The sequence below is a fragment of the Bufo gargarizans genome, chromosome 2 (genome assembly GCF_014858855.1).
Source record: "Bufo gargarizans isolate SCDJY-AF-19 chromosome 2, ASM1485885v1, whole genome shotgun sequence".
NCBI lineage: Eukaryota > Metazoa > Chordata > Amphibia > Anura > Bufonidae > Bufo > Bufo gargarizans.
This window is the reverse complement of record NC_058081.1, coordinates 35471423-35497065: the sequence shown is the minus strand read 5'-3', so window position 1 is coordinate 35497065 and position 25643 is coordinate 35471423. Positions and strand designations below refer to the sequence as shown.

Sequence of the window (25643 nt, the reverse complement as noted above, 5' to 3'; positions counted from 1 at the left end):
CTCTCTCTTGTCTCTAGATTTAGCCTCTGCTGAATTCATGTCTCTGGCTAGCGTTTCTATCATCTCTATTATCCTCATTGAGATTTCACTCTAGACCTGTGTCCCTTCTGACGGTTATGTATTTAGGTGATCTAATGTCCTATACTGAGCTATAGTAGCATTATTATTATTGCTTTTCAGCGACTGGATTATCTTTATATATTATCTGTATACCTGACACGCTTTACATCTTTTGGTGGGTGACAGCAGTATAGGCCAGTGGTTTGCAGCATGTGCCTTTCTGCTGGTTCTCTTCCCTATTATCTTTATTTTTATGTACGTCACAATATGTTATATATTTATTACAATAAAATGAACTATATTTTTTGATTACTTTGGGCATTTTTTTGTTCTTGCTTGTCGACTAACAACATTGTAGGTTTATATTGGTTTCCAATTTCTTTGCCCAGACTCTTAGCTTTGTATATTGAGGCTTTTTTCTTGGTTTTATATTGAAAGCTGAAGGCAGTCTCGGCATGCTTGGAGTTGTAGTTTTGCAACAGCTGGAGAGCCGCAGGTTGGCCATCCCTAATCTAGGGAGTTATTCTGATTGACTGATTGGAGTCAGGAATGAATTTTTTGCCCCCGTAAAGTGAGGAAAATTGACTTCTACGTCAGTTTTTTTTTGTTTTTTTTTCCTTACTCTTTTTCCTTACTCTGGAATGATTTGCAGAATAACTGGATGGACAGATGTCTTTTTTCAGCCTTATAAACTATGATACTATGTTACACATCATAGTGAAACTAGTCGTGAACTCACCGGACAAAAGCAAACTACAGGCAGCCTATTCAGGTATGTAGGAGAATGTATCATTACAGTGCGGAGAGTCTTCAGACACTTTCACTTCTTTCACACTTTGTGATGCTAACACCTTGTTCTCAGTCCCCCACTCAGTCCCCCATAATGAGAAAGTGAGAACAGAATGTTAGAAATCTTAGCAAATTTATTGAAAAGTAAAAACCAGTCTTTTTGGGGATGATGCCACAAGGTTTGCACACCTGGATTTGTTGATTTTCAGCCATTTTTCTCTTCAGATTCTCTCAAGCTCTGTCAGATTGGATGGGGACCATTGGTGGACAGCCACTTTCAGGTGTCTTCATAGATGTTCAATTGGGTTCAGATCAGGGCTCTGGCTGGGCCACTCAAGGACATTCAGAGAGTTGACCCTATGCCACTCCTGTGTTGTCTTTGGGTCATTATCTTGGAAGATAAACCTTTGGCCCAGTCTGAGTTCCAGGGCTCTGGATCAGACTTTTAATAAGAATATCACTGTACTTTGCTCTATTCAGCTATTCCTCAACACTGATCAGTCTTCCTGTCCCAGCCGTTGAAAAACGCCACCACAGCACAGTTCTGCCACCACCATACATCACTGTAGGGATAGTATTTGGCAGGAGATGACCAGTGCCTGATCAAGCTAGTCCTCAACGACTTTAGCACCAAATTTGAAGACGCATACACCCACGAAAAAAAATCTGTGTTTAAAGTGAGGGTAAAATTCTTCCAAAATCTGCACAGCAAGAAGGCAAGGTATGGCATTAACATGTGCAAGCTGTGCTAGAGTACTTCTGGGTAAGCCCACAGGTTCTGGGTTTAGAAAGGTAAGGGCACCCTTATTGAACCCCTAGAATGTCCCCTATGTCCTAAGCATTAGTAGGAAAATAGTGTGCGGGACTTAGTGCGCCCACTGCTGGACCTCTATGTGGATAACTTCTACACCAGCATAAAACTGTTTAGGTCCCTACATTCCAGAGATACTGTAGCTTGCTTCACTGAGAGAGGCCTCCTTAGATCACTGATTCTGCAACCAATCACATCAGAGCTCTCCTTAATGTGAACAAGTTGTTAAGTACAAGGACAAGAGGGATGTCATTGTACTGACCACAGTTCACAGTAACATCAGTCCCCCTTCCCCTATGCAAGTTACCTCTACCACTACCCCCAAGTCACACTGCATCCTGGACTACAAGAGACACATGGGAGGGGTTAATCTTTCTGCATGGCTATACAGTGCCATGTGGAAAACAAAGGTGAGGTACAAAAAGATGGCTGTGCACATTGTATAGATGGCACTGTATTAAGCTTATATGTTATTTTGATCTGCAAATCACAGTGAAATTCCTCTATTTTCAAGAGGTGACGAGCAAGGGGAGGGCCACAATAATTCTGCATGTGGTGGTGCCCATACTTTACTAGGTCAACATTTCCCTGGTGAAGTCCACCAAACAGCAAGGAAGGGAAGGACCCAAAAGAGATGCAAAGAGTGTTCTAAAAGGGGAATTTGAAAGGGCATAATTTATCACTGTGAATCCTACCTTGAAAAACATGGCATCTTCGTAAACAATTGCTTCAACGTTTACCACTCATCCATGGATTAGTGTCACCGCCACTTCTGTGAGAAGGTCTGACAGATGTCCTTTTCTACCTCTTGCATGATGTTCTTTGTTTTGGTTTCACTTTGTCTTCTCATTTCCTTCTCCCAGGTGTCACCTATTTAGACTAATCCTCTTTCCTTTATATTCCCTCCCATACTGCCTCACTTTGCGGTTTATACTACTTCCTGGATTGAAGTGTTCACTGCTGGAGACTTCTGCTACTGCTTGTTCAGATAAGTCCTTTTATGTATTGTGTTTCCTTGCTGGCTTGATTCTAGGTAACTCCCTCCGTATGAAGTACAGGGAGCCGGTGGTCGTGTCCCCTCACTATTATAGGGTTTTCAGGTGTCACACAGTCTAGGTACGTGGGCATGCAATCGTCTACCTCTGAGACCCTTGTATATGCTTAGCAGTCAGGGTGAGTTCTTAGGGTTTTATAGGGGTCACCTCTATGCTCCTTAGTTTGGGATAAAGCCAGTCGGATGTTTATTCATAACTTCCAGCTATCTGCAACATAATCCGTGAAATTATAAACCGCCATTACCATCTTAAGCATGGGTCCGGTTTCAGCCTTGATTGACCGCATGCAAGGTCTTTCACTGGAGGTAGCAGATCTCCGTAAAACTGTGTCTCAGTTTCAGTTGACCGGTTCTGCTTGTGTTCATGGAGTTTGTTCCGAGCCTAAGATCTCGCTTCCGGATACGTTCTCTGGGGGTAGTGAGAATTTTGTTCGCTTTAGAGAGGCTTGCAAACTCCATTTTTCGCCTACTTCTCCATTCCTCTGGTGATGAGGAGCAGAAGGTGGGGATCATTATCTCGCTGCTCAGGGATAAAGCTCAGTCTTGGGCCCTTTCGCTGCCGGTGGGGGCACGGCCCCTCCGATCGGTGGATTAATTTTTTTATAGCCCTGGGGCTTATATATGATGACCCGGATCGTATTGCTCTGGCTGAATCTAAAGTCAGTCTTTTATGCCAGGGTAAACAGTCCGCAGAGATATATTGTTCTGAATTTCGGAGATGGGCAGCTGATACTGGTTTAAACGATGCTGCACTCCGAAGTCAATTTTGCCATGGTCTTTCAGAGGGATTGAAAGATGCATTTGCTTTTCATGAGAGACCTGCCTCGTTGGAGTCTGCCATGTCTCTAGCTGTTCGTATTGACAGGCGTCTTAGAGAGAGAGGAGAGACTACTCCTTCCTGTCATGTTCAGTCCAAGGACAGTGGGGCTGTCTCATTCAGTGCGCAGGGGCCTCAGTCTCTCTCAATCCCCTCTGAGCAGGAGGCCATGCAGCTGGGTTTGCTTGCCTCTGATAGTAGATGATTCAGCTCTCAGAGGAGGGTTTGTTTCTGTTGTGAGGGTATAAATCATTTGGCTAGGAGATTCAGAGAGTTTTATGAGGGTAATAAAGAAACAAAAAGAAAAAAAACTCTAAAAACTTTTTATTTGCTACTATTGGAAAGGTTAATGCGGAAATTGAAGGTTTGCCGTTTGCTTGTAGTTCACGTTTTCTCCTACCTGCCAGGGTGGCTCTAGACAGCAAGAACATTGTTTGTGAGATTTTTGTAGATAGTGGAGCAGCTGTCAATCTCATTAATAATCAATTTGCTATAACACATGGTTTCCAGGTATGCACTTTGGAAAAGGATATACCTGTTTTTGCTATCGATTCAGCTCCACTTTCTCAAAAATCGTTAAAGGGCACAATATCCGTTTGACTGTGGGTGATGCTCATGTTGAGGATATGTCATGTTTCGTCCTAAGCGGATTACATACTCCTCTAGTGTTGGGGCTACTCTGGCTCACTAAACATAACCCCACAATTGATTGGCAAGCGAGGCAAATAAATGGTTGGAGTGACTTTTGCAGAGAGAATTGCCTCAAGGCATCTCTTTCAGAGGTTTCTACCAAGACTGTACCATCTTTTCTCTCTGAATTTTGAGATGTGTTTTCCGAGAGTGGTGTACAGTTGCTGCCCCCTCACCGGGAGTACGATTGACCTATTAATCTCATCCCAGGCGCCAAACTGCCAAAATCACGTTTATACAATCTCTCCCAACCTGAAACAGTTGCTATGCGTACTTATATCTCTGAGAGCCTGAGAAAGGGACACATCCGACCCTTGAAACCACCTGTTGCCGCTGGGTTTTTTTTTGTTAAGAAAAAAGATGGTTCTTTAAGACCTTTGGATTTCAGGGAGCTGAACTGTATCACAATTCGTGACCCATATCCGCTTCCTCTGATCCAAGACCTGTTTAACCAGATTGTTGGGGCTAACGTTTTTTCTAAGTTGGATTTAAGAGGGGCATACAACCTAGTCAGGGTCAGGGAAGGGAACAAATGGAAGACGGCCTTCAATACCCCTGAGGGTCATTTTGAGAATTTCGTTATGCCCTTTGGTTTGATGAATACTCCGGCCGTCTTCCAACTTTTGTGAACAGCATTTTTTATCATTTAATGAGGAAATTTGTACTGGTGTATCTAGATGACATTTTGATTTTTTCTCCTGATTTCAAAACTCATAAGGGCCACCTACGTCAGGTCTTGCTCATTCTGTGGGAGAATAAATTGTACTCTAAACTGGAAAAATGTGTGTTTGCGGTTCCGGAGAATCAATTTCTTGGTTTTCTTCTCTCCGCTTCTGTTTTTTGCATGGACCCTGAGTAGGTCCGCGCTGTGCTTGATTGGAAGCTTCCTGAGAATCAGAAGGCGCTGATGCGGTTTTTAGGTTTTGCCAATTATTACAGAAAGTTCATTTTTTATTATTCCTCTGTTGTTAAGCCACTCACTGATAATTACTAAAAAGGGGTAGATTTTTCCTCCTGGTCGGTAGAGGCGCTTAAGGCCTTTTCTAGTATCAAAGAGAGTTTTGCTTCCACTCCCATTTTGGTACAACCTGATGTCTCTCTACCTTTTATTGTTGAGGTGGACGCTTCTGAGGTGGGTGTGGGTGCGGTCTTATCTCAGGGTCCCTCTCCTGCCAAATGGCGACCGTGTGCCTTTTTCTCAAGGAAACTCTCCTCTGCAGAGAGAAATTACGATGTGGGAGATAGGGAGTTGTTGGGCATCAAATTAGATTTTCAGGAATGGCGCCATTGGCTAGAGGGAGCCAGACACCCTATTACTGTGTTTACCGACCATAAGAATCTGGCCTACTTGGAATCAGCCAAGCGTCTGAACCCGAGACAGGCCAGATGGCCTTTGTTCTTTTCTAGGTTTAATTTTGTTGTCACGTTCCACCCTGGGGTTAAAAATGTGAAGGCGGGTGCCCTGTCACGTTGTTTTCCGGTTGGGGGGAACTTTGAAGACCCGGGTCCCATTTTGGCTGAAGGGGTGGTCGTCTCTGCTCTTTATCCTGATTTGGAGGCAGAGGTTCAGGCAGCCCAGGCAGAGGCTCCTGATCTTTGTCTTCCTGGGAGGTTGCTTGTGCCTCTCGCTTTGCGGAGCACCACGATACTGTTCTTGCTGGGCACCCGGGGAGTAGAGCCACAGTAGATCTCATTGCTTGGAGATTCTGGTGGCCGGCTCTTCGTAAGACGGTTGAGGGTTTTGTGGCAGCCTGCCAGACCTGCGCTCGTGCCAAGGTCCCTCATTCACGGTCATCGGGTTCTCTCCTCCTGTTACCCATTCCTTCCCGTCCTTGGACGCATCTGTCCATGGACTTATTACAGACCTACCTCGTTCCTCGGGGAAGACTGGGATTCTGGTGGTAGTGGACTGTTTTAGCAAAATGGCGCATTTCATTCCCTTTCCTGGGTTACCCAATGCTAAGACGTTGGCGCAAGCGTTTGTTGATCACATTGTTAAATTGCATGGCATTCCTTCAGACATTGTTTCTGATAGGAGCACGCAATTTGTTTCCAGATTCTGGAAGGCCTTCTGTTCTCGCTTGGGGATTCAGTTGTCATTTTCTTCTGCTTTTCACCCGCAGTCGAATGGTCAGACCGAACGCGTCAATCAGAATCTGGAGACTTATCTGCGCTGTTTTGTTGCGGAGAATCAGGAGGATTGGTATTCTTTTTTGTCCCTTGCTGAGTTTGCTTTAAATAACCGTCGCCAGGAGTCCTCTGATAAGTCACCATTTTTTGGAGCATATGGGTTTCATCCACAGTTCGGGACATTCTCTGGTTTACCTGATGAGGAGAGATTTTCCTCGTCTTTGTCATTTATTTGGCAAAAAATCCATGGAAATCTGAAGAGGATGAGTGAGAGATATAGGCGTGTAGCGGATAAGAGACGTGTGCCTGGTCCGGACCTGAATGTGGGTGATCTGGTGTGGTTGTCTACAAAGAATATCAAACTGAAGGTTCCCTCCTGGAAGTTGGGTCCTAAGTTTATTGGGCCTTACAAGATCTTGTCCATCATCAATCCCGTTGCCTTCCGTCTTGATCTTCCTCAGACTTGGAAGATCCATAATGTTTTTCATAGGTCCCAATTAAAACCTTATGTCCAACCCACTGTACCCTCTTCTTTGCCTCCTCCTCTGATTTTTGTTGATGGTAATCTTGAATTCCAGTTCTGTAGGATTGTGGATTCTCGCTTTATCCACGGTTCTCTCCAATACCTTGTTCATTGGGAGGGTTATGGTCCTGAGGAGAGGATGTGGGTCCCAGTGGCGGACATTAAGGCCACTCGTCTCATCGAGGCTTTCCATAGGTCTCATCCTGAGAAGGTGGGTTCTGAGTGTCCGGAATCCACCTGTAGAGGGAGGGGTACTGTCACCTCCACTTCTGTGAGAAGGTCTGACAGACGTCCTTTTCTACCTCTTGCATGATGTTCTTTGTTTTGGTTTCACTTTGTCTTCTCATTTCCTTTTCCCAGGTGTCACCTATTTAGACTAATCCTCTTTCCTTTATATTCCCTCCCATACTGCCTCACTTTGCGGTTTATACTACTTCCTGGATTGAAGTGTTCACAGCTGGAAACTTCTGCTACTGCTTGTTCAGATAAGTCCTTTTATGTATTGTGTTTCCTTGCTGGCTAGATTCTAGGTGACTCCCTCCGTATGAAGTGCAGGGAGCCGGTGGTCGTGTCCCCTCACTATTGTAGGGTTTTCAGGTGTCACACAGTCTAGGTACGTGGGCATGCAATCGTCTACCTCTGAGACCCTTGTATGTGCTTAGCAGTCATGGTGAGCTCTTAGGGTTTTATAGGGGTCACCTTTATGTTTCTTAGTTTGGGATCAAGCCAGTCGGATGTTTATTTATAACTTCCAGCTATCTGCAACATTATCTGTGACAATTAGTACTTTTATCCTATTTATGTTATTTTACCACTTTATTATACCCTGATGTGCTCCGCACAGCTCATGCATTCAGTTTTCACCATCCAGTACACATTCATTTCTGGAAAAAATCTGTGGCGTCAAAATGCTCAACAAACCCATTGATACATTTCTTGAGTGTGTGGTTTCCAAAATGGGGGTCACTTATTGATGGAGTCTTTTTTATTTTACATCAGAGCCTCAGCAATTATCAGCCAATACTATGTAAGTCACTATATTAGTCCTCAAATGTCCATGGTGCACATATCCACACAACAATTTCCGGACACATGTAGGGTTTTTCTACAATCATGAGAAACAGTATAATAATTAGAGAGCTGACATTTTACAGTGACAGAAGTTGGGCACAACATATTGGGCACTAAAATGGCTCATTTGTGGAAAAATTGCCATTTTAATTTTTTACTATGCATTACAAGTTCACTTCTGAAAAACACCTGTGGGTGTAGTAAACATATTGACTGCACCCTTCAATAAATTCCTTCAGGGGTGTGTATAGGGTCAAAACAGGGCGACTACTTGTAGGTTTCCAATTTAGAGGTTCCTCAGGGTCTCTTCAAATGCAACATGATGCCCAAAAAACATTCCAAGAAAATCTGCCCTCCAAAAGCCAAATGCTGCTCCTTCACTTCTGAGCCCTGCAGTGGGCCCATACAGGAGCTTACAGCTACATATCGGGTGGCTCTGTAAACTGCAGAATCAGGATCATCAATAGTAAAGTCGGTTTTGCTGCTAACCCTTGCTGTGGAAAAAGAACAAGAAAATGGAGCTCATAGTACCAAAAAGTAAAAATATGCTTTATTTGAACATAATTAAAAGATGTACATAAATAAAAAGACAAGTAAATATTATGCCATTTAAAAAGTGAATGGGAACAGAGAAAGAGCGCCACCCTGGGATGGTACACAGGTCAATTGTAAAATATCAATGTATGGGTCAAGGAAAGATACTGGGTACATTGACCAACCTATGACCAGATAGCAAGGGAAGAACCAAAATACATAGGTGAGTCAGTAGTCAACAAACAGACCTGCACAGTAATGAACTAAGGTTTGTTTGGCAAGTGCAATATGAGGAGTAAACAACAAACCACAGTGGAGACCAGGTGTGGTAAAACGCCAAGGTCAAAATGTCGTGCAGGTGATAGAAGAGCAAAGACTCACCTAAGGAGGACCGTGTGCTGAGTTACCCAGGATGGCGCTACCCCAACGTGCGTTTCTGCGTGCCTTCATCTGGGGGTCATATGCTGTGTTATATGGAAAAAATTATTAAGTCAAATTCTGCAAAGAAAAAAAATATTAATATGTCTAAATTTCACCACAATTTTGCTTTAATTACCGTGGAACACCTGCAGGATTAACAAAGTTTCAAAAATCTTTTTTCAAAAAAATTTCTTCTAAAATTCTAAGCCTTCTAAGTCCTAAAGAAATTAAAATAACACTTGATGATGCCAACATAAAGTAGACATATGTTAATTATTAAGTATTTTGTGACTATCTGAGAAATTCAAATTTGAAATTTTTCAAAAATGTTTCGTAATTTAGAATTTTTAATAAATAAAGGTAAAAACTTTCAACCCAAATTTACAGCTAACATGAAGTGCGATGTATCATGCAAAAGACCTTCAAGAATCTACTTAGATAAGTAAAAGCATTTCAAAGTTATTACCACATAAAACAACACATCAGGTTTGAAAAATGAGGCTATGTCAGGATCTGGGGTCTGAATTATTTTTGGAGTCTGAATGTATTGAGGGTTTGGTCTGGGGTCTGAATTAGTTTTTAAGTCTGAATTTATTGAGGGCTTGGTTTAGGGTCTGAATTAATTTTGGGGTCTATTTTTTTTTTAAGGTGTATGGTTTGTAAATTAAGTTTAGGTCTGGGGTTGTATTTGAATTTATTCTGAGGGTTGTTTTGGGGCATACATTTAATTAGGGGTGTCATCTGATTTCTGAATTTATATTCCATCATACTCATCCTTCTTCTTTACTATAGGGGGGCAAATGTGTCCTACAATGTGCTCTCTATTCTTTTTGTAAATTCTATTTAGATTTCACACAAAAAACTCAAGCAAAACGAAAGTGTCACATCTGTGACAGGTCCCAGAAGGTCTGAAAGATTATTTATGCATTAGTGATCTGACAGCCTCTTTTGGTTTCACTTTGTCTGTGTGTTGCTGGTATGTCCACACCTCCTGTTCAGGTGTGGATCATATGACCTCTACCACACCCTATTTAGTCTGACTTTTCCCATCACTCCTTGCTTGGGATAGCTTCATTTGGTCTTGGAAGAGCTGGAGTGTGTTTAGTGTTGAAGTCCTGTTCATCCTTCATCCTCTGAAGTTAAGTGTTCCGCTTGTCGTGTTTTGTATTCCCCCCCCCCCCCCCCCCGGTTGTTTACTAGGCCTCAGTGAGATGCTAGTTCCTTCACCAGGGAAGGAACAGGTGGTCTCTGCCCTGTCATTATCTTTAGGGCATCTGAGGGTCACCAGGGTTTTCTAGGTTCCCGTGTATTGGTATCTCTACCATCGAGAAGTGCCCATACGGATAGGAGTTTGGGCCAGGAGCAGGGTTTTATAGGTGGTGACCCTTTTCCTTTCATAGCGGTGAGGCCTGATGTCTTTCCCCTTCCTTCTTGATTGTCTTTTGGTGTTCTCCCCTACTACATCTGTGACAGAAAGCTGGGCAAATACATATTAGACCTCTTGTAAATCCTAACCATAACATGGGGGTGTTTGCGCATCTCTATTAGTGTTGAGTGAGAATATTCTAAAACAATTTTTTTTGTGAATATCGGCACTTCGAGAATTTGCTAATATTTAGAATCTATTGCTATATATTCGTAATGACCAATATTTATTTTATTTTGTTTTTTAACACAGTACATTTCAGGGATCCTTTCTTCTAGCTTGTGGGCCAATGAGAAGGCTTTGTCACAGCTTAGCAACATCCCTAGCAACCAATAGAAAGTTGCCTACTTGATATATATATTTTTATTTTATTTTATTTTGCATGTTACATGCCAAGATTCATACATAAACTCAACATAAAGTCAAGAACATTCTTCTGAAACAAGAAATAACATTGGTACATTAGCAAGAAAGGTACATAGCAATGAATTGCATATAGAAGAGAATTGCGCGCATTACTCAAATAATACATTGGTGATTTTCGCAATCAAGAATATAATCGCGAATTCACAAATACATGACGAATATTCTACAAAATATTTGCAAAATATCGCAAATTTGAATATTGCCCCTGCCGCTCATCACTATCTCTAATAAAGTGGTGACAATAAAGTACAGAAGTATACCATCAAGAATCTAATATGAAGATCAGTGCCAAAGAATGGGGTCCAGTCATTCGAGGACCACACAAGACCCATGGAAACCAATCACAGTATGACTGTGATTTCATCTCCTTGGAAGTCCTACAACTTGAGTGTTCATGTTGAGCTGAGACAGAGATGATATTTATTGAAATTCTATTGTAATCCAGCCAGAAGTACTGCTCTGGGGAAAGAAGACAGATTTACGCATTTGCTTTTTTTTCAGAAGAAATCTGTGTGCACTTGAGATCAGTCTGGGAGCAATCAGCCCCATCGTTTATAAGAATACAGCATCATTCTCTCTAATGAGCGGTATGGTTTTATATTTATCTGAAGGGTCTTTTTATCTCTGGTACCATGGAGCTGAAATAGGCTGACCCCAATCCTGTGACCATTAATTTCTATTATGCTGGGATCCATGCCTACCAACAATATTATAGGGGAGACTTATCATCTCCCTTGCACCTGAAAAGTGGCATCCTATCTAGGGCTGCAGCTAACGATTATTTGAATAATCGATTAGTTGCCGATTAATTTCTTCGATTAATCGATTAATCGGGAAAAACGACAAAATTACAAAACAGAGGTTTATATGATCTTACTTGAAAAATTATGTTCAAAGGCCATATTAAAACAAATTGTGGGCGACACTATTATGGGGGATCTGTGGGCGACACTATTATGGGGGATCTGTGGGCGACACTATTATGGGGGATCTGTGGGCGACACTATTATGGGGGATCTGTGGGCGACACTATTATGGGGGATCTGTGGGCGACACTATTATGGGGAATCTGTGGGCGACACTTATGGGGGATCTGTGGGCGACACTTATGGGGGATCTGTGGGCGACACTTATGGGGGATCTGTGGGCGACACTTATGGGGGATCTGTGGGCGACACTATTATGGGGGATCTGTGGACGGCGCAGTTATGGAGAGGGGGATCTGTGGGCGGCGCAGTTATGGAGAGGGGGATCTGTGGGCGGCGCAGTTATGGAGAGGGGGATCTGTGGGCGGCGCAGTTATGGAGAGGGGGATCTGTGGATGGCGCAGTTATGGAGAGGGGGATCTGTGGGCGGCGCAGTTATGGAGAGGGGGATCTGTGGGCGGCGCAGTTATGGAGAGGGGGATCTGTGGGTGGCGCTGTTATGGAGAGGGGGATATGTGCACTGTTATGGGCATAACAGTGCACAGATCCCTTTCCCCATAACAGTGCACAGATCCCCCTCCCCATAGCAGTGCTATACACAGACCCCTCTCCCCATAGCAGTGCCATAGACAGATCCTCCCCCCTCCCCATAGCAGTGATATACACAGACCCCCCTCCCCATAGCAGTGCCATAGACAGATCCTCCCCCCTCCCCATAACAGCCCCGGCCCCGATGCTTATAAGTCAGACTAATCACTGCATCTTTATTTTACCTTTTTACAATGACGCTCCTGTAACAGCCAGGCAGAGCGGACGGCGGCGCAACGTCACTCACTCACGTGACGCACCTGCTCCGCCCACCTCATGAATGAAGGAGGCGGAGCAGGCGCGTCACGTGAGTGAGTGACGTAACGCCGCCGTCCGCTCTGCCTGGCTGTTACAGGAGCGTCATTGTAAAAAGGTAAAATAAAGATGCAGCGACCGCCCGCCCGCCCGCATAGCAACGAATCGGCGATTATTCGATAACTGGATTCGTCGACAACGAATCCAGTTATCGAATATAATCGATTACATCGATTAATCGTTGCAGCCCTAATCCTATCTGTTTGCTACTTGGGTACACCCTCCACCGGTGCAGGGGATGTCAAGACCGGCACAGAAAGTGCCTTTCTAGATATATTTCCTCCAATATTTCTAAGACACAAAATCCATGAGTCTCCTAGTTCAATTCATATGATCATTTCAATGGGAAAATAAAGTTTACATTTCCAGAACTCTTAATCAGCAAACTTAGCAGATCTTGATCAATGTAGCAAAGACGGCTTTGTCATAGGTCTGCAATTTATCTGGTTTTCGATTGAATGAAAGATGAACCTATGGTACAGTCCTGATCAAAAGTTTAAGACCACTTGAAAAATGGCAAAAAATCATATTTTACATTGTTGGATCTTAACAAGGTTCCAAGTAGAGCTTCAACATGCAACAAGAAGAAATGAGAGTGAGACCAAAATTTTTTTGAGCATTCAATTAATTGAAAATAACGATTAAACTGAAACAGGCTGTTTTTCAGCTGATCCAAATTTTAGGACCACATGCCTTTAAAAGGCCAAATCTGTGCAAAGATGTGGATTCATTTTCATTTTCTGTCAGGTAGTCACACGTTGTGATGGCAAAGGCAAAAAAACTATCCCTTTTTGAACGGGTTGTTGAACTGCATAAGCAGGGTCTCTCACAGCGCGCCATCGCTGCTGAGGTGGGACGCAGTAAGACAGTCATTTGGAATTTCTTAAATGACCCTGATCTAAATCCAATTGAGAACCTTTGGGGATGGATGGCAAGGGAAGTTTACAAAAATGGACAACAGTTCCAGATGGTAGATGGCCTTCGTGCGGCCGTCTTCACCACTTGGAGAAATGTTCCCACTCACCTCATGGAAACTCTTGCATCAACCATGCCAAAACAAATTTTTGAAGTGATCAACAATAACGGCAGAGCTACTCATTACTCAGTTCATGTTTGGAAGTTAGATTTCTGTTTTGGGGGGGATTAGTTTTTTTTTGGAGGTGTGGTCCTAAACTTTTGATCAGCTGAAAAACAGCCTGTTTCAGTTTATTCGTTTTTTTACATTAAATTAAATGGTCAAAAAATGTTTTGTATCACTCCCATTTCTTCTTGTTGCATGTTGAAGCTCTACTTGGAACCTTGCTAAGATCCAGCCAAGCTAAATATGATTTTTTGCCATTTTTCAAGGATATAACCCAGAGTTGTGATAGGGAGAGAGAGTTACAGCAAATAGGACATGTCCACTGAACTCTGAAAGAGAGATAGCTGCAGCAGAAAGGATACACCTATAAGCTATAATAGGGAGACAGCTGCAGCAAAAGGGATATGACCCTTAGCTGTGATGGGGAGAAAGCTGCAGTATAAAGGAGTCGCCCCCTGACCTGTGATAGTGAGAGAGATGCAGCATAAAGGACAAGCCCCCTAAGCTGTCACAAGGAGAGAGCAGTAGATGAAAAGATATGCCCCTCATAAAGGACATGCCCCTTGAACTACTAGCTTGAAATAAATCTAGCACATCAATTGGAGCAATGAATGTGGAGATCTTTGGATCCACATGAGGTGCAGTGCTGGTTCTAGCTATGTTAGAAAGAGGTTGTCATGTCCTATGATGTCTGATTTTCATTTTTTACATTACTCATAAGAAAACTGTATAAACTATGCCAACTATTGACAGGTCTCATTATCAAAGTCTTTTCACTATCCAACCTGTAATAAAACCTCTGCTTTGATTTGGTTTGATTGAAGTTTTGCACATTTGGACTTTCTAAGTAAATAATCCTAAAGTCTTTTAATAAATAACCATTATGAATCCTGCATGCTATATGTTCTAAACAACTCTGTTCTCATAGAAACAGGGTGTGTCATACTTGGTGAACTTTGCCTGGTTTCATAACCTTCTTCTTCTCTTCTTTCAGCAGATGCACTCAACTGGATTGTGCAGTGACACCATGTCGGTTGAAACATCTGTTCCACAAATTGATTTTGTACCTGCAGCAGCTGAAGACTATGAAGAAGTGATGTCCATCTCTGGTGGGATATACAACGGAACGGACTATCTGCCTTTCAGGTACCATAAATGGCTGGAGGAACCCCAGAGAAGAATGTTTCTTGGCAAGTGTGAAGGGAAAGTGGTGAGTATAAGGAAAGATATTCTTGGTGCCTGAAGAAGGCACATTTATAAAAAAATATATATATATCAATAGGGAGAAGGAAATAAGGCACCAATGTCAGACACCATTGATAGTGCTTTATGTTCTGTGTGAACAAAGGTTTGGGTACATTAAAATACTAAATGACTCATCCTTCCCCCAAAACTGAAAGTGAGGATCCCCATACATATTAGAGATAGTGGACGAATCGAAGTTGATGAAGGGGAATTTAATTCGAATTTGGGGAAAAATTTGGTTCGCACTGAATCAAAATTTCACATCCCCCCCCCCCCTCTCATTGAAGGGGTTCATCAGGGGACAAAAACAATGTCAGTCAAACACATAAAGTGTTCAACAGATATCAATGAAGATGGATCATAAGTCTGGAGGCCACAACCAAAACCAATTAACAGACTATACAAGAGTCCGCACACGGTTATGTTAAGATAAACCGACTCCCCACCAGTAAAGAGTATACTTAGCTGGTCCACTGGAAGGATATCCAAGTCAGCGGTTCTAGGTGAACATCTTGTAAGGGCCTCCAGGGGGCAAGATATGTTGTAGCTCCAATTTGTGTGGAGTTCCCACCGACCCTAAATAGCCAGATGGGGCTTGTCCCAACTAAAGGGACCAATCAGGGATGCTGGTGTTAATCATGTGATCCTGCCATAGGGAGGGGCCAATCTAGGTTACAGTAATCCTGCTAAATGTCCCCCTAAATAAGGGGACATAACCAAATTAGATCTACCTCCTTAAATGTAGGACCGGGCTACTGGTGAGCCGCATAATTATTGTCAATCTACGCAGCCACTACGATGAAAAACGATCGGGCCGTCAAAGATACAGATGGAACGCACGCCGAGAGGTAAAATGGCCGTGCGTTCCACCTCCAACCAATGGGGACAGAGCCCCATTAGTCCTTCGTCATGCGTCACCGGAAGTAGGTAGATGGAGCGCACGTCGCTCAGAGATGACCGCGCGCTCCACCTACAGCATAAGGGGCCACCGCCGCTTCATACAGTGGGGACGTAGAGGTAACATATGCCTTCCCCCATTCGGTCAGCTGACCCTGTAAAAACGCAGTGCCATTCATTGATAAATCCAGCCTCCAATATATTTGAGCAAGATGGGCAGCAATTGGGGATAAGTAATGGCAGACCTCATATACATATAATGACGGTCGTAGGGATATCGAAATATATGTCCGCCGAATAGTTACTTAATTAACCCTATTAATCACAGGATATGGAGGAGGGGCAAGGGACCATAAGATCCTTGCGATCTGGATCTATCAATGAATACATTTAATAACCGATCACTGTAATGGCATCATGGTGCCAAATGCACTTATCATGCACCGGCCACTTCATAGTTTTAACAGGACATCTTTATTGGTGAACTACCACATATTAATAAATAACGGTGTATTGTCCGTCGATGCTATGTTAATGGTGCAAACCGGATATTGAATTGGATGTCATATGGGTAATAGATAAATGTCACCCCTAAGATAAACACGAATATGACACTTTACGTGTCGATAATAAATTCTATCCATTATAATAGGATCAAGTGCATGGGAGTATATCGAACATTTCCAATAGCGTCTGTATAGACCCAAAACTATCGATCTATAGAAAACATGTAAAAGCGAGTTTCTCATTCAAGCCCCTAGGGGACTGGGACCGCAACCGATGAATCCATTCGGCTTCCTTCTGTAGGATCTTACGGTCCCAGTCTCCTCTCCTAGGGGATGGTCTGATGATCTCTAAGGCCGCGAATTTAAGTGATTTTGGATCCCCCTTATGGCATTCCCAGATATGGTTAGCTACAGGGGTTTCTTTCCGCTTTTTAATATCATTGATATGCTCAAGGATACGTCTACGGAATTCTCTAAAGGTTTTTCCCACATAGTCAAGCGGGCAAGTACACTGCGCCAAATAAATCACTCCTTTGCTCCTACAATTGGAAAAATCTCTGATGACATAATTAATACCAGTCGCCGAACAAATGTTGATTTTTGTGTTGTTGATATAGCTGCAGGCCATGCATGCCCCACAGCGGAACGTTCCCAATGGCTTACGATCCAGCCATGTGCCCTCAGGGGTTGGTCGTACGTAATGACTATGTACTAAACGATCCCGAAGCCTCCGGCCCCGCCTAAAGGTAATGCTCGGGCGTGCGGGAAGCACATCAGCAACCCCAGGGTCCATCAAAAGGATAGGCCAGTATTTAGTGATAATATTTCGGACCTCCTTATTCATGGTGTCATAGGTAGAGATAATCCTCATAATGTCACCATCTTTGTTATTTAAATCCCTTGGTACCAATAGTGTCTCGCGATCCCTAGAGACCGCACTCTGGAAAGCCTCCCGGAGTACACTCTGTGGGTAACCCCTAGTTTTGAAACGATCTTGTAGTTTTCTTGACTCTTGATAAAAACTATCATGATTAGAACAGTTTCTTTTCATACGCAAGTATTGCCCTCGTGGAATACCCCTTTTAAGACTCATGGGGTGATGACTCTCCCAGTGAAGGAGGCTGTTGGTGGCGGTTTCTTTCCTAAAAGTGGAGGTAACTAGTCTATCTCCTTTTTTGGTGATTCTGATATCCAAAAAGGTGAGAGATTCATGGTGGAACTCGGATGTGAACGCCAGACCTAAATCGTTGATATTAAGTGCCTTTACAAATAGCGCAAATTCCTCATCATTACCGTTCCATATTATAAACACATCATCGATGTATCTTGTCCATAGTGTGATCTTATCTACCCACCAGGTCTGTGTGTCTGGAAAAACTACTTTATCCTCCCACCAGCCCAGGAAGAGATTAGCATACGATGGGGCACATGAACTCCCCATCGCTGTCCCCCTGAGCTGGTGGAAGACGCGCGTATCGAAAAGAAAAAAGTTATGAGTAAGAACAAATTCCAAAAGCGTCAACACAAAATCGTTGTGAAATCTATGTGAGACAGCCCTGGTTTTAAGGAAATCAGATACTGCCACAAGACCCCTATCATGAGGAATACAGCTGTACAAAGATTCTACATCTATGCTAGCCAACGAGCAAGATGTTTCGATACTAATGGACTCAATCTTTCGTAAAATGTCCATAGAATCTCGGGTGTATGAAGGCAAAGCAGATACAAAACCCTTAAGTACATGGTCGATATAAATACCGCTATTTTGTGTTACCTAGCCAACCCCAGATACAATCGGGCGCCCCTTTAGTGGAGAGGTGCCCTTGTGGATTTTAGGTAAACCATAAAATGTGGCAATCTGGGGTGTGCTCGGCAACAAAAAACGGTATTCCACATCCGAAATGACCTTTCTAGAGAGGCCATCCTTCAAAATATTTTACAGTTCTTTCAGAAAGATATCTGTGGGGTCAGAGGGCAGTACTCGATAACAACAACGATCGTTCAATAGGCGTTCACACATGTGTTTGTACTCTATATGACCCATAATCACTAGATTCCCGCCCTTATCCGCCGGCTTGATTATTATTGAGGTGTCTTTTTCAAGCCCCCGAAGAGCCTCCATCTCAGGGCCAGAAAGATTATGGAAATGTGGTGAGTTAGCGGATAATCTTTCAATTTCCTCTGTGGTCATTTGTAAAAATATTTCTATGTGATCATAGTTCATAGGAGGTGCAGGTTTCTTACTTTTGGGTCGGAGATCAGTAAATGGACCTTGACCAGGTGTCCGTGTGCCTTCCTCCATTAGATCACAGAGGGTTTTGAAGTCCGCATAGTCACTTTCCTGTAGGCCCAATTGTTCACAGGTGGCTTTGGTATTATTCTTCATGAATTTATGCCATTTAAGTTTCCTTGAGAATAAATTTAAGTCCTTGGTCCACACAAATGGATCAAACCTAGTGGTGGGGACGAAGGATAAGCCCCTCTTAAGGATACTCTCTTCAATGGCACTAAGGGTCCGTGAGGAGAGGTTAATGATCTGTAATTCATCAACGGCCTTCCTAGTCACCTTCCCTAGACACGATTGCGAAGATCGTAAGGCCCCCCCCTGGCTAAAAAATTCCCCTGTGATGTAAGAGAGGGAATAGAGACAGAAGAGGAGGAAGAGGACTGAGAGGGTACCAGGGAAGGATAGTTGCCCCCTTTTCCCCCTTTGTTGTCCGATTTTGCCCATTTTTTGTTATTGTAGCGGCCTCTTCCACCTCTTCTCTGACCTCCTCTATAATTATCTCTTCCCCTATTTTGTGGGGGTTCCGAGTCAGAGAACTCCTGCTCGGATGAAGAGACGTCAGTCTCCGAGGGGGGTTGGGATCCCCCAGTAAGCTGGTAGGCCCTATTCTCCTTGAACTCTTTTAGGTCCTTGTTGAATTGTCTATGTTTCCTCTCCTTGATCAGACCCTGGAACCTTTCAACTGCCGTCTGCAGGGATGCCTCCCTTCTATTGAAGTCTGGGTCTGTCTTATAGGAAATAGCCAACTCAACAAGGCCTTTAAGTTTCTCTGAGGATCTCTCAAAGTACAATCGTTCCTCTGTCAACAGTATATTCATTAATCTAAGTGAGCTGTTCGTCAGCTCCTGTTCCCATAGGGTAAGTAGACCAGGTGACCGTACCCTCTCTGCTGGTGTGATCCTTATCCGTAGTCCTTGAGGGACAATCCGATACTCAAGGTAACTTTCGATGGACTTAATCTCCCACCACGATTTTATGTTATTCTTGTATTCCTCATAAAGGTCTGTGAATGTGAGTTTACAGGTTAATGAATTGGAAAGGCCCGGCAACTCCTTATCAGAGAAGATATCCCTAGCTTCTTTAACAAGATCCTCGGTATATAATGTACCGGATAGAAAACTAGCCATGAGGGCAATTAATGTAATAAAGCTCTAATTATAGATAAAGCGGGTGGTCGTAGAGTTATTTAATCAATATCACTGAGGTACGACTACCTAAAATTTAACCTTTATTTTGGTCAATTAAAATTCCCTGGAAGAGGAACGACTAGTGCAACAAAACACAACACAAATACAGTACAATTAACACACGGACGAGCAGGATCAGACAAGCGGGTCAATATGAGAGGGAAAAAGGGGAGGAACGCATCAGGGCAACCCGTGCCATAACAGTATCTGTCCCTACGATATCCCTTTATAACTCCTCCTCAGCCCGGAGATGTGTCTTGATGGTAGGCACACTCCGTCCACGTACCTATGCTGTCTATCCTTATGGTGCCCTTTATATACTATCCCATATGGATGTCTGGGTAATAGTATATCTAGAAGATATCGGTTGTACAATCACATGTCCCGACGCGTTTCCCCCCTTCCTCTCATTGAAGGGGTTCATCAGGGGACAAAAACAATGTCAGTCAAACACATAAAGTGTTCAACAGATATCAATGAAGATGGATCATAAGTCTGGAGGCCACAACCAAAACCAATTAACTGACTATACAAGAGTCCGCACGCGGTTATGTTAAGATAAACCGACTCCCCATCAGTAAAGCGTATACTTAGCTGCTCTACTGGAAGGATATCCAAGTCAGCGGTTCTAGGTGAACATCTTGTAAGGGCCTCCAGGGGGCAAGATATGTTGTAGCTCCAATTTGTGTGGAGTTCCCACCGACCCTAAATAGCCAGATGGGGCTTGTCCCAACTAAAGGGACCAATCAGGGATGCTGGTGTTAATCATGTGATCCTGCCATAGGGAGGGGCCAATCTAGGTTACAGTAATCCTGCTAAATGTCCCCCTAAATAAGGGGACATAACCAAATTAGATCTACCTCCTTAAATGTAGGACCGGGCTACTGGTGAGCCGCATAATTATTGTCAATCTACGCAGCCACTACGATGAAAAACGATCGGGCCGTCAAAGATACAGATGGAACGCACGCCGAGAGGTAAAATGGCCGTGCGTTCCACCTCCAACCAATGGGGACAGAGCCCCATTAGTCCTCCGTCATGCGTCACCGGAAGTAGGTAGATGGAGCGCACGCCGCTCAGAGATGACCGCGCGCTCCACCTACAGCATCAGGGGCCACCGCCGCTTCATACAGTGGGGACGTAGAGGTAACATATGCCTTCCCCCATTCGGTCAGCTGACCCTGTAAAAACGCAGTGCCATTCATTGATAAATCCAGCCTCCAATATATTTGAGCAAGATGGGCAGCAATTGGGGATAAGTAATGGCAGACCTCATATACATATAATGACGGTCGTAGGGATATCGAAATATATGTCCGCCGAATAGTTACTTAATTAACCCTATTAATCACAGGATATGGAGGAGGGGCAAGGGACCATATGATCCTTGCGATCTGGATCTATCAATGAATACATTTAATAACCGATCACTGTAATGGCATCATGGTGCCAAATGCACTTATCATGCACCGGCCACTTCATAGTTTTAACAGGACATCTTTATTGGTGAACTACCACATATTAATAAATAACGGTGTATTGTCCGTCGATGCTATGTTAATGGTGGTATTGAATTGGATGTCATATGGGTAATAGATAAATGTCACCCCTAAGATAAACACGAATATGACACTTTACGTGTCGATAATAAATTCTATCCATTATAATAGGATCAAGTGCATGGGAGTATATCGAACATTTCCAATAGCGTCTGTATAGACCCAAAACTATCGATCTATAGAAAACATGTAAAAGCGAGTTTCTCATTCAAGCCCCTAGGGGACTGGGACCGCAACCGATGAATCCATTCGGCTTCCTTCTGTAGGATCTTACGGTCCCAGTCTCCTCTCCTAGGGGATGGTCTGATGATCTCTAAGGCCGCGAATTTAAGTGATTTTGGATCCCCCTTTATGGCATTCCCAGATATGGTTAGCTACAGGGGTTTCTTTCCGCTTTTTAATATCATTGATATGCTCAAGGATACGTCTACGGAATTCTCTAAAGGTTTTTCCCACATAGTCAAGCGGGCAAGTACACTGCGCCAAATAAATCACTCCTTTGCTCCTACAATTGGAAAAATCTCTGATGACATAAGGCTACTTGCACACCTGCATTAGGTGCGGATCTGTCTGGTATCTGCACAGACGGATCAGCACCTATAATACAAACGATTGTATCCGTTCAGAACGGATCATTTTGCATTATGAAGAACAAAGTCAAAACTGATCCGTCCTGACTTACATTGAAAGTCAATGGGAGTCGGATCCGTTTTCAATTGCACCAATATTGTGTCAGTGAAAACAGATCCGCTCCCATTGACTTACATTGTAAGTCAGGACGGATCCGTTTGGCTCTGCATCGCCCAGCGGACACAAAAACGCTACAAGCAAAGTTTTGGTGTCCGCATCCAGAGTGGAACTGATGCATTCTGAACGGATCCTTATCCATTCAGAATGCATTGGGGCTGAACTGATCCGTTTTAAACTGTTTGTGAGATCCCTGAAACGGATCTCACAAACGGAATTCAAAACGCCAGTGTGAAAGTAGCTTAATTAGCAGATATTAACATATATCTGAGTTATAATCTAAAACCATGCTCCAGAAAAAAATAACCCTTAAAAGAAATAATCTTTATTTCAATCACTTTAAAAACTGGGAGTGGACATCCCAAATACTAACAGACGGTTATCAGTGCAGGTCTTATATATACAAACCAATAATAAGCACCCAGGGAAATAGGGAGGTGGGAAATCTGTCTCTTTGCTCTCTTTATTCTATTCCTCAGCCCAGGGATGGCCCCTAATGGTGGGGACTCCCTGTCCTCGAACCTGGACTAGTATTGCCCTCACGAGACCCTGGGGGGATACCAAAAAGAATGTGGATAATCACAGTTCCCTAGTTAAGGTGCTTATTAAAAATAATATAAATACAAAAAACACCCAACCCTGTTAGAAGGGCCTAAGGGTGGATCAAGTCACACTCACACTCACGGTATTGTAAAAGACCCAGGAGTGAATGCGTAATCCACACGTTGATTTAAAGAGGACCTTTCACTAGTTTAAAAAGTAAAAACTAACTATATCAGTGGGCAGAGCGGCGCCTGGGGGTCCCCTGCACTTACTAGTATGTCTGGGTGCCGCTCCGTTCGCCCGGTATAGGCTCCGGTGTCTGCAGCTCCCTCTGTTGTACTGGGCAGAGTTTTTGTATTAGGGTTGTCCCTTGCTGCAGCGCTGGCCGGCGGGACGCATGATGACAGAAGATGATGCGCTCACGTGATAGCCTCCGGTCACGTAATATCTCAAAATACCGGTCAGTGGATAGGGATCGGCGATACTAGATGCACAGGATCACCCAATGCGTTCCACAGCTCATCATCAAGAAATAGCCGGCCAGGTAAAGGTGCCAATGCTCAGCCATGTTGCGCATAACATTTATGAGTAATAGCCCGAGTCTGATCACATATTAGTGCTAACCCTCATTAAGGTCATAGCAAAGGTAAAATAAATAGATGTCATATAGAAAACAAGTTTAAGTGAGCCAAATAGATATCATACTATTTTGTACATATCAAAAATTTATGGATTAGGACCGGGCTAGAACACATGGCGGACAGATGAACAAAGAAAGAGAAATAGAGTGAATGTTGCAGATGAGAGTCCCTCCACCGAAAAACCATCAAACTCAATCTAAAAGGTATAGAGGTTGTCATCCAAAATCCAATTTGCTAACTCTGATACAATCAAATTAAGATGCTTCTCGCATCAGACCATGTTTGGAACAATCAGAATTCACCAGGCCAGGCCTTGAGAGGACAGGAAATAGTACAGTATCAATTACATCCAAATATTAATCCACGCTATAATCAGGTGGATCAAATTAGCAACTTACAAAAAGCAGGCAAATGTCAGTCTCTCATTAATGCCCAGGGGGGACTGGGATCAGAATCGATGTATCCATTCACCTTCCTTTTGCAGGATTTTCCTATCCCAGTCCCCCCGGGGAGATGGTGGAACAAGCTCAAGTAAGGAGAACCTCAAACATCTCGGATCCCCCCATGAAGCTCATTGACATGTGATTCGACTGGCGTAACATTCTTTTTAACTACGTCGTTAACGCGTTCACATATCCTTCTCCTGACCTCTCTCACTGTATTCCCTATATAGTCCATCAGACAGGGGCACTGACAGACCTGCACTGATAACCGTCTGTTTGTATTTGGGATGTCCACTCCCAGTTTTTAAAGTGATTGAAATAAAGATTATTAGTTTTTTTGCTGGAGCATACATTGTTCTATAGTTTATTTTGCCATTCTGGGGTGCAGTTGCATCGTACTGCGGTCAAGTTACATTGTTCTACAGCTTTTTGGGGTGTATTAACCACTTCAACCCCGCTAGCTGAAACCCCCTTAATGACCAGGCCACTTTTTACACTTCTGCACTACACTACTTTCACAGTTTATTGCTCGGTCATGCAACTTACCACCCAAATGAATTTTACCTCCTTTTCGTCTCACTAATAGAGCTTTCATTTGGTGGTATTTCATTGCTGCTGACATTTTTACATTTTTTGTTATTAATCGAAATTTTATGATTTTTTTGCAAAAAAACTAAATTTTTCACTTTCAGTTGTAAAATTTTGCAAAAAAAACGACATCCATATATAAATTTTTCGCTAAATTTATTGTTCTACATGTATTTGATAAAAAAAAAATGTTTGGGTAAAAAAAAAAATGGTTTGGGTAAAAGTTATAGGGTTTACAAACTATGGTACAAAAATGTGAATTTCCGCTTTTTGAAGCAGCTCTGACTTTCTGAGCACCTGTCATGTTTCCTGAGGTTCTACAATGCCCAGACAGTACAAACACCCCACAAATGACCCCATTTCGGAAAGTAGACACCCTAATGTATTCACTGATGGGCATAGTGAGTTCATAGAACTTTTTATTTTTTGTCACAAGTTAGCGGAAAATGATGATTTATTTTTTATTTAATTTTTTTCTTACAAAGTCTAATATTCCACTAACTTGTGACAAAAAATAAAAACTTCCATGAACTCACTATGCCCATCACAAAATACCTTGGGGTGTCTTCTTTCCAAAATGGGGTCACTTGTGGGGTAGTTATACTGCCCTGGCATTTTAGGGGCCCAGATGCGTGAGAAGAAGTTTGAAATCAAAATCTGTAAAAAATGACCGGTAAAATCCGAAAGGTGCTCTTTGGAATGTGTGCCCCTTTGCCCACCTAGGCTGCAAAAAAGTGTCACACATCTGGTATCGCCGTACTCAGGAGAAGTTGGGGAATGTGTTTTGGGGTGTCATTTTACATATACCCATGCTGGGTGAGAGAAATATCTTGGCAAAAGACAACTTTTTACATTTTTTTTATACAAAGTTGGCATTTGACCAAGATATTTCTCTCACCCAGCATGGGTATATGTAAAATGACACCCCAAAACACATTCCCCAACTTCTCCTGAGTACGGCGATACCAGATGTGTGACACTTTTTTGCAGCCTAGGTGGGCAAAGGGGCCCACATTCCAAAGAGCACCTTTAGGATTTCACCGGCCATTTTTTACACATTTTGATATCAAACTACTTCGCACACATTAGGGCCCCTAAATTGCCAGGGCAGTATAACTACCCCACAAGTGACCCCATTTTGGAAAGAAGACATCCCAAGGTATTCCGTGAGGGGCATGGCGAGTTCCTAGAATTTTAATTTTTTGTCACAAGTTAGTGGAATATGAGACTTTGTAAGAAAAAAATAAATAAAAAATAATCATAATTTTCCGCTAACTTGTGACAAAAAATAAAAAATTCTAGGAACTCGCCATGCCCCTCACGGAATACCTTGGGGTGT

The 25643-nt window shown here is 43.0% G+C and overlaps 1 protein-coding gene across 3 annotated transcripts in view; it reads left to right on the top strand.

Annotated features, from left to right (window-relative positions):
• Positions 1-25643, top strand: part of LOC122927164 (histidine N-acetyltransferase-like) — an 80710-nt gene that overhangs the window by 35936 nt on the left and 19131 nt on the right. For 2 of the 3 annotated variants that reach the window (XM_044278763.1, XM_044278761.1), the window contains exon 2: positions 14656-14871. In XM_044278763.1, the coding sequence (XP_044134698.1) occupies positions 14659-14871 (213 nt within the window). In that variant the 5' untranslated portion in view covers positions 14656-14658. The remainder of the gene's footprint in view (positions 1-14655; positions 14872-25643) is intronic. The other variant, XM_044278762.1, reaches the window with a different exon arrangement.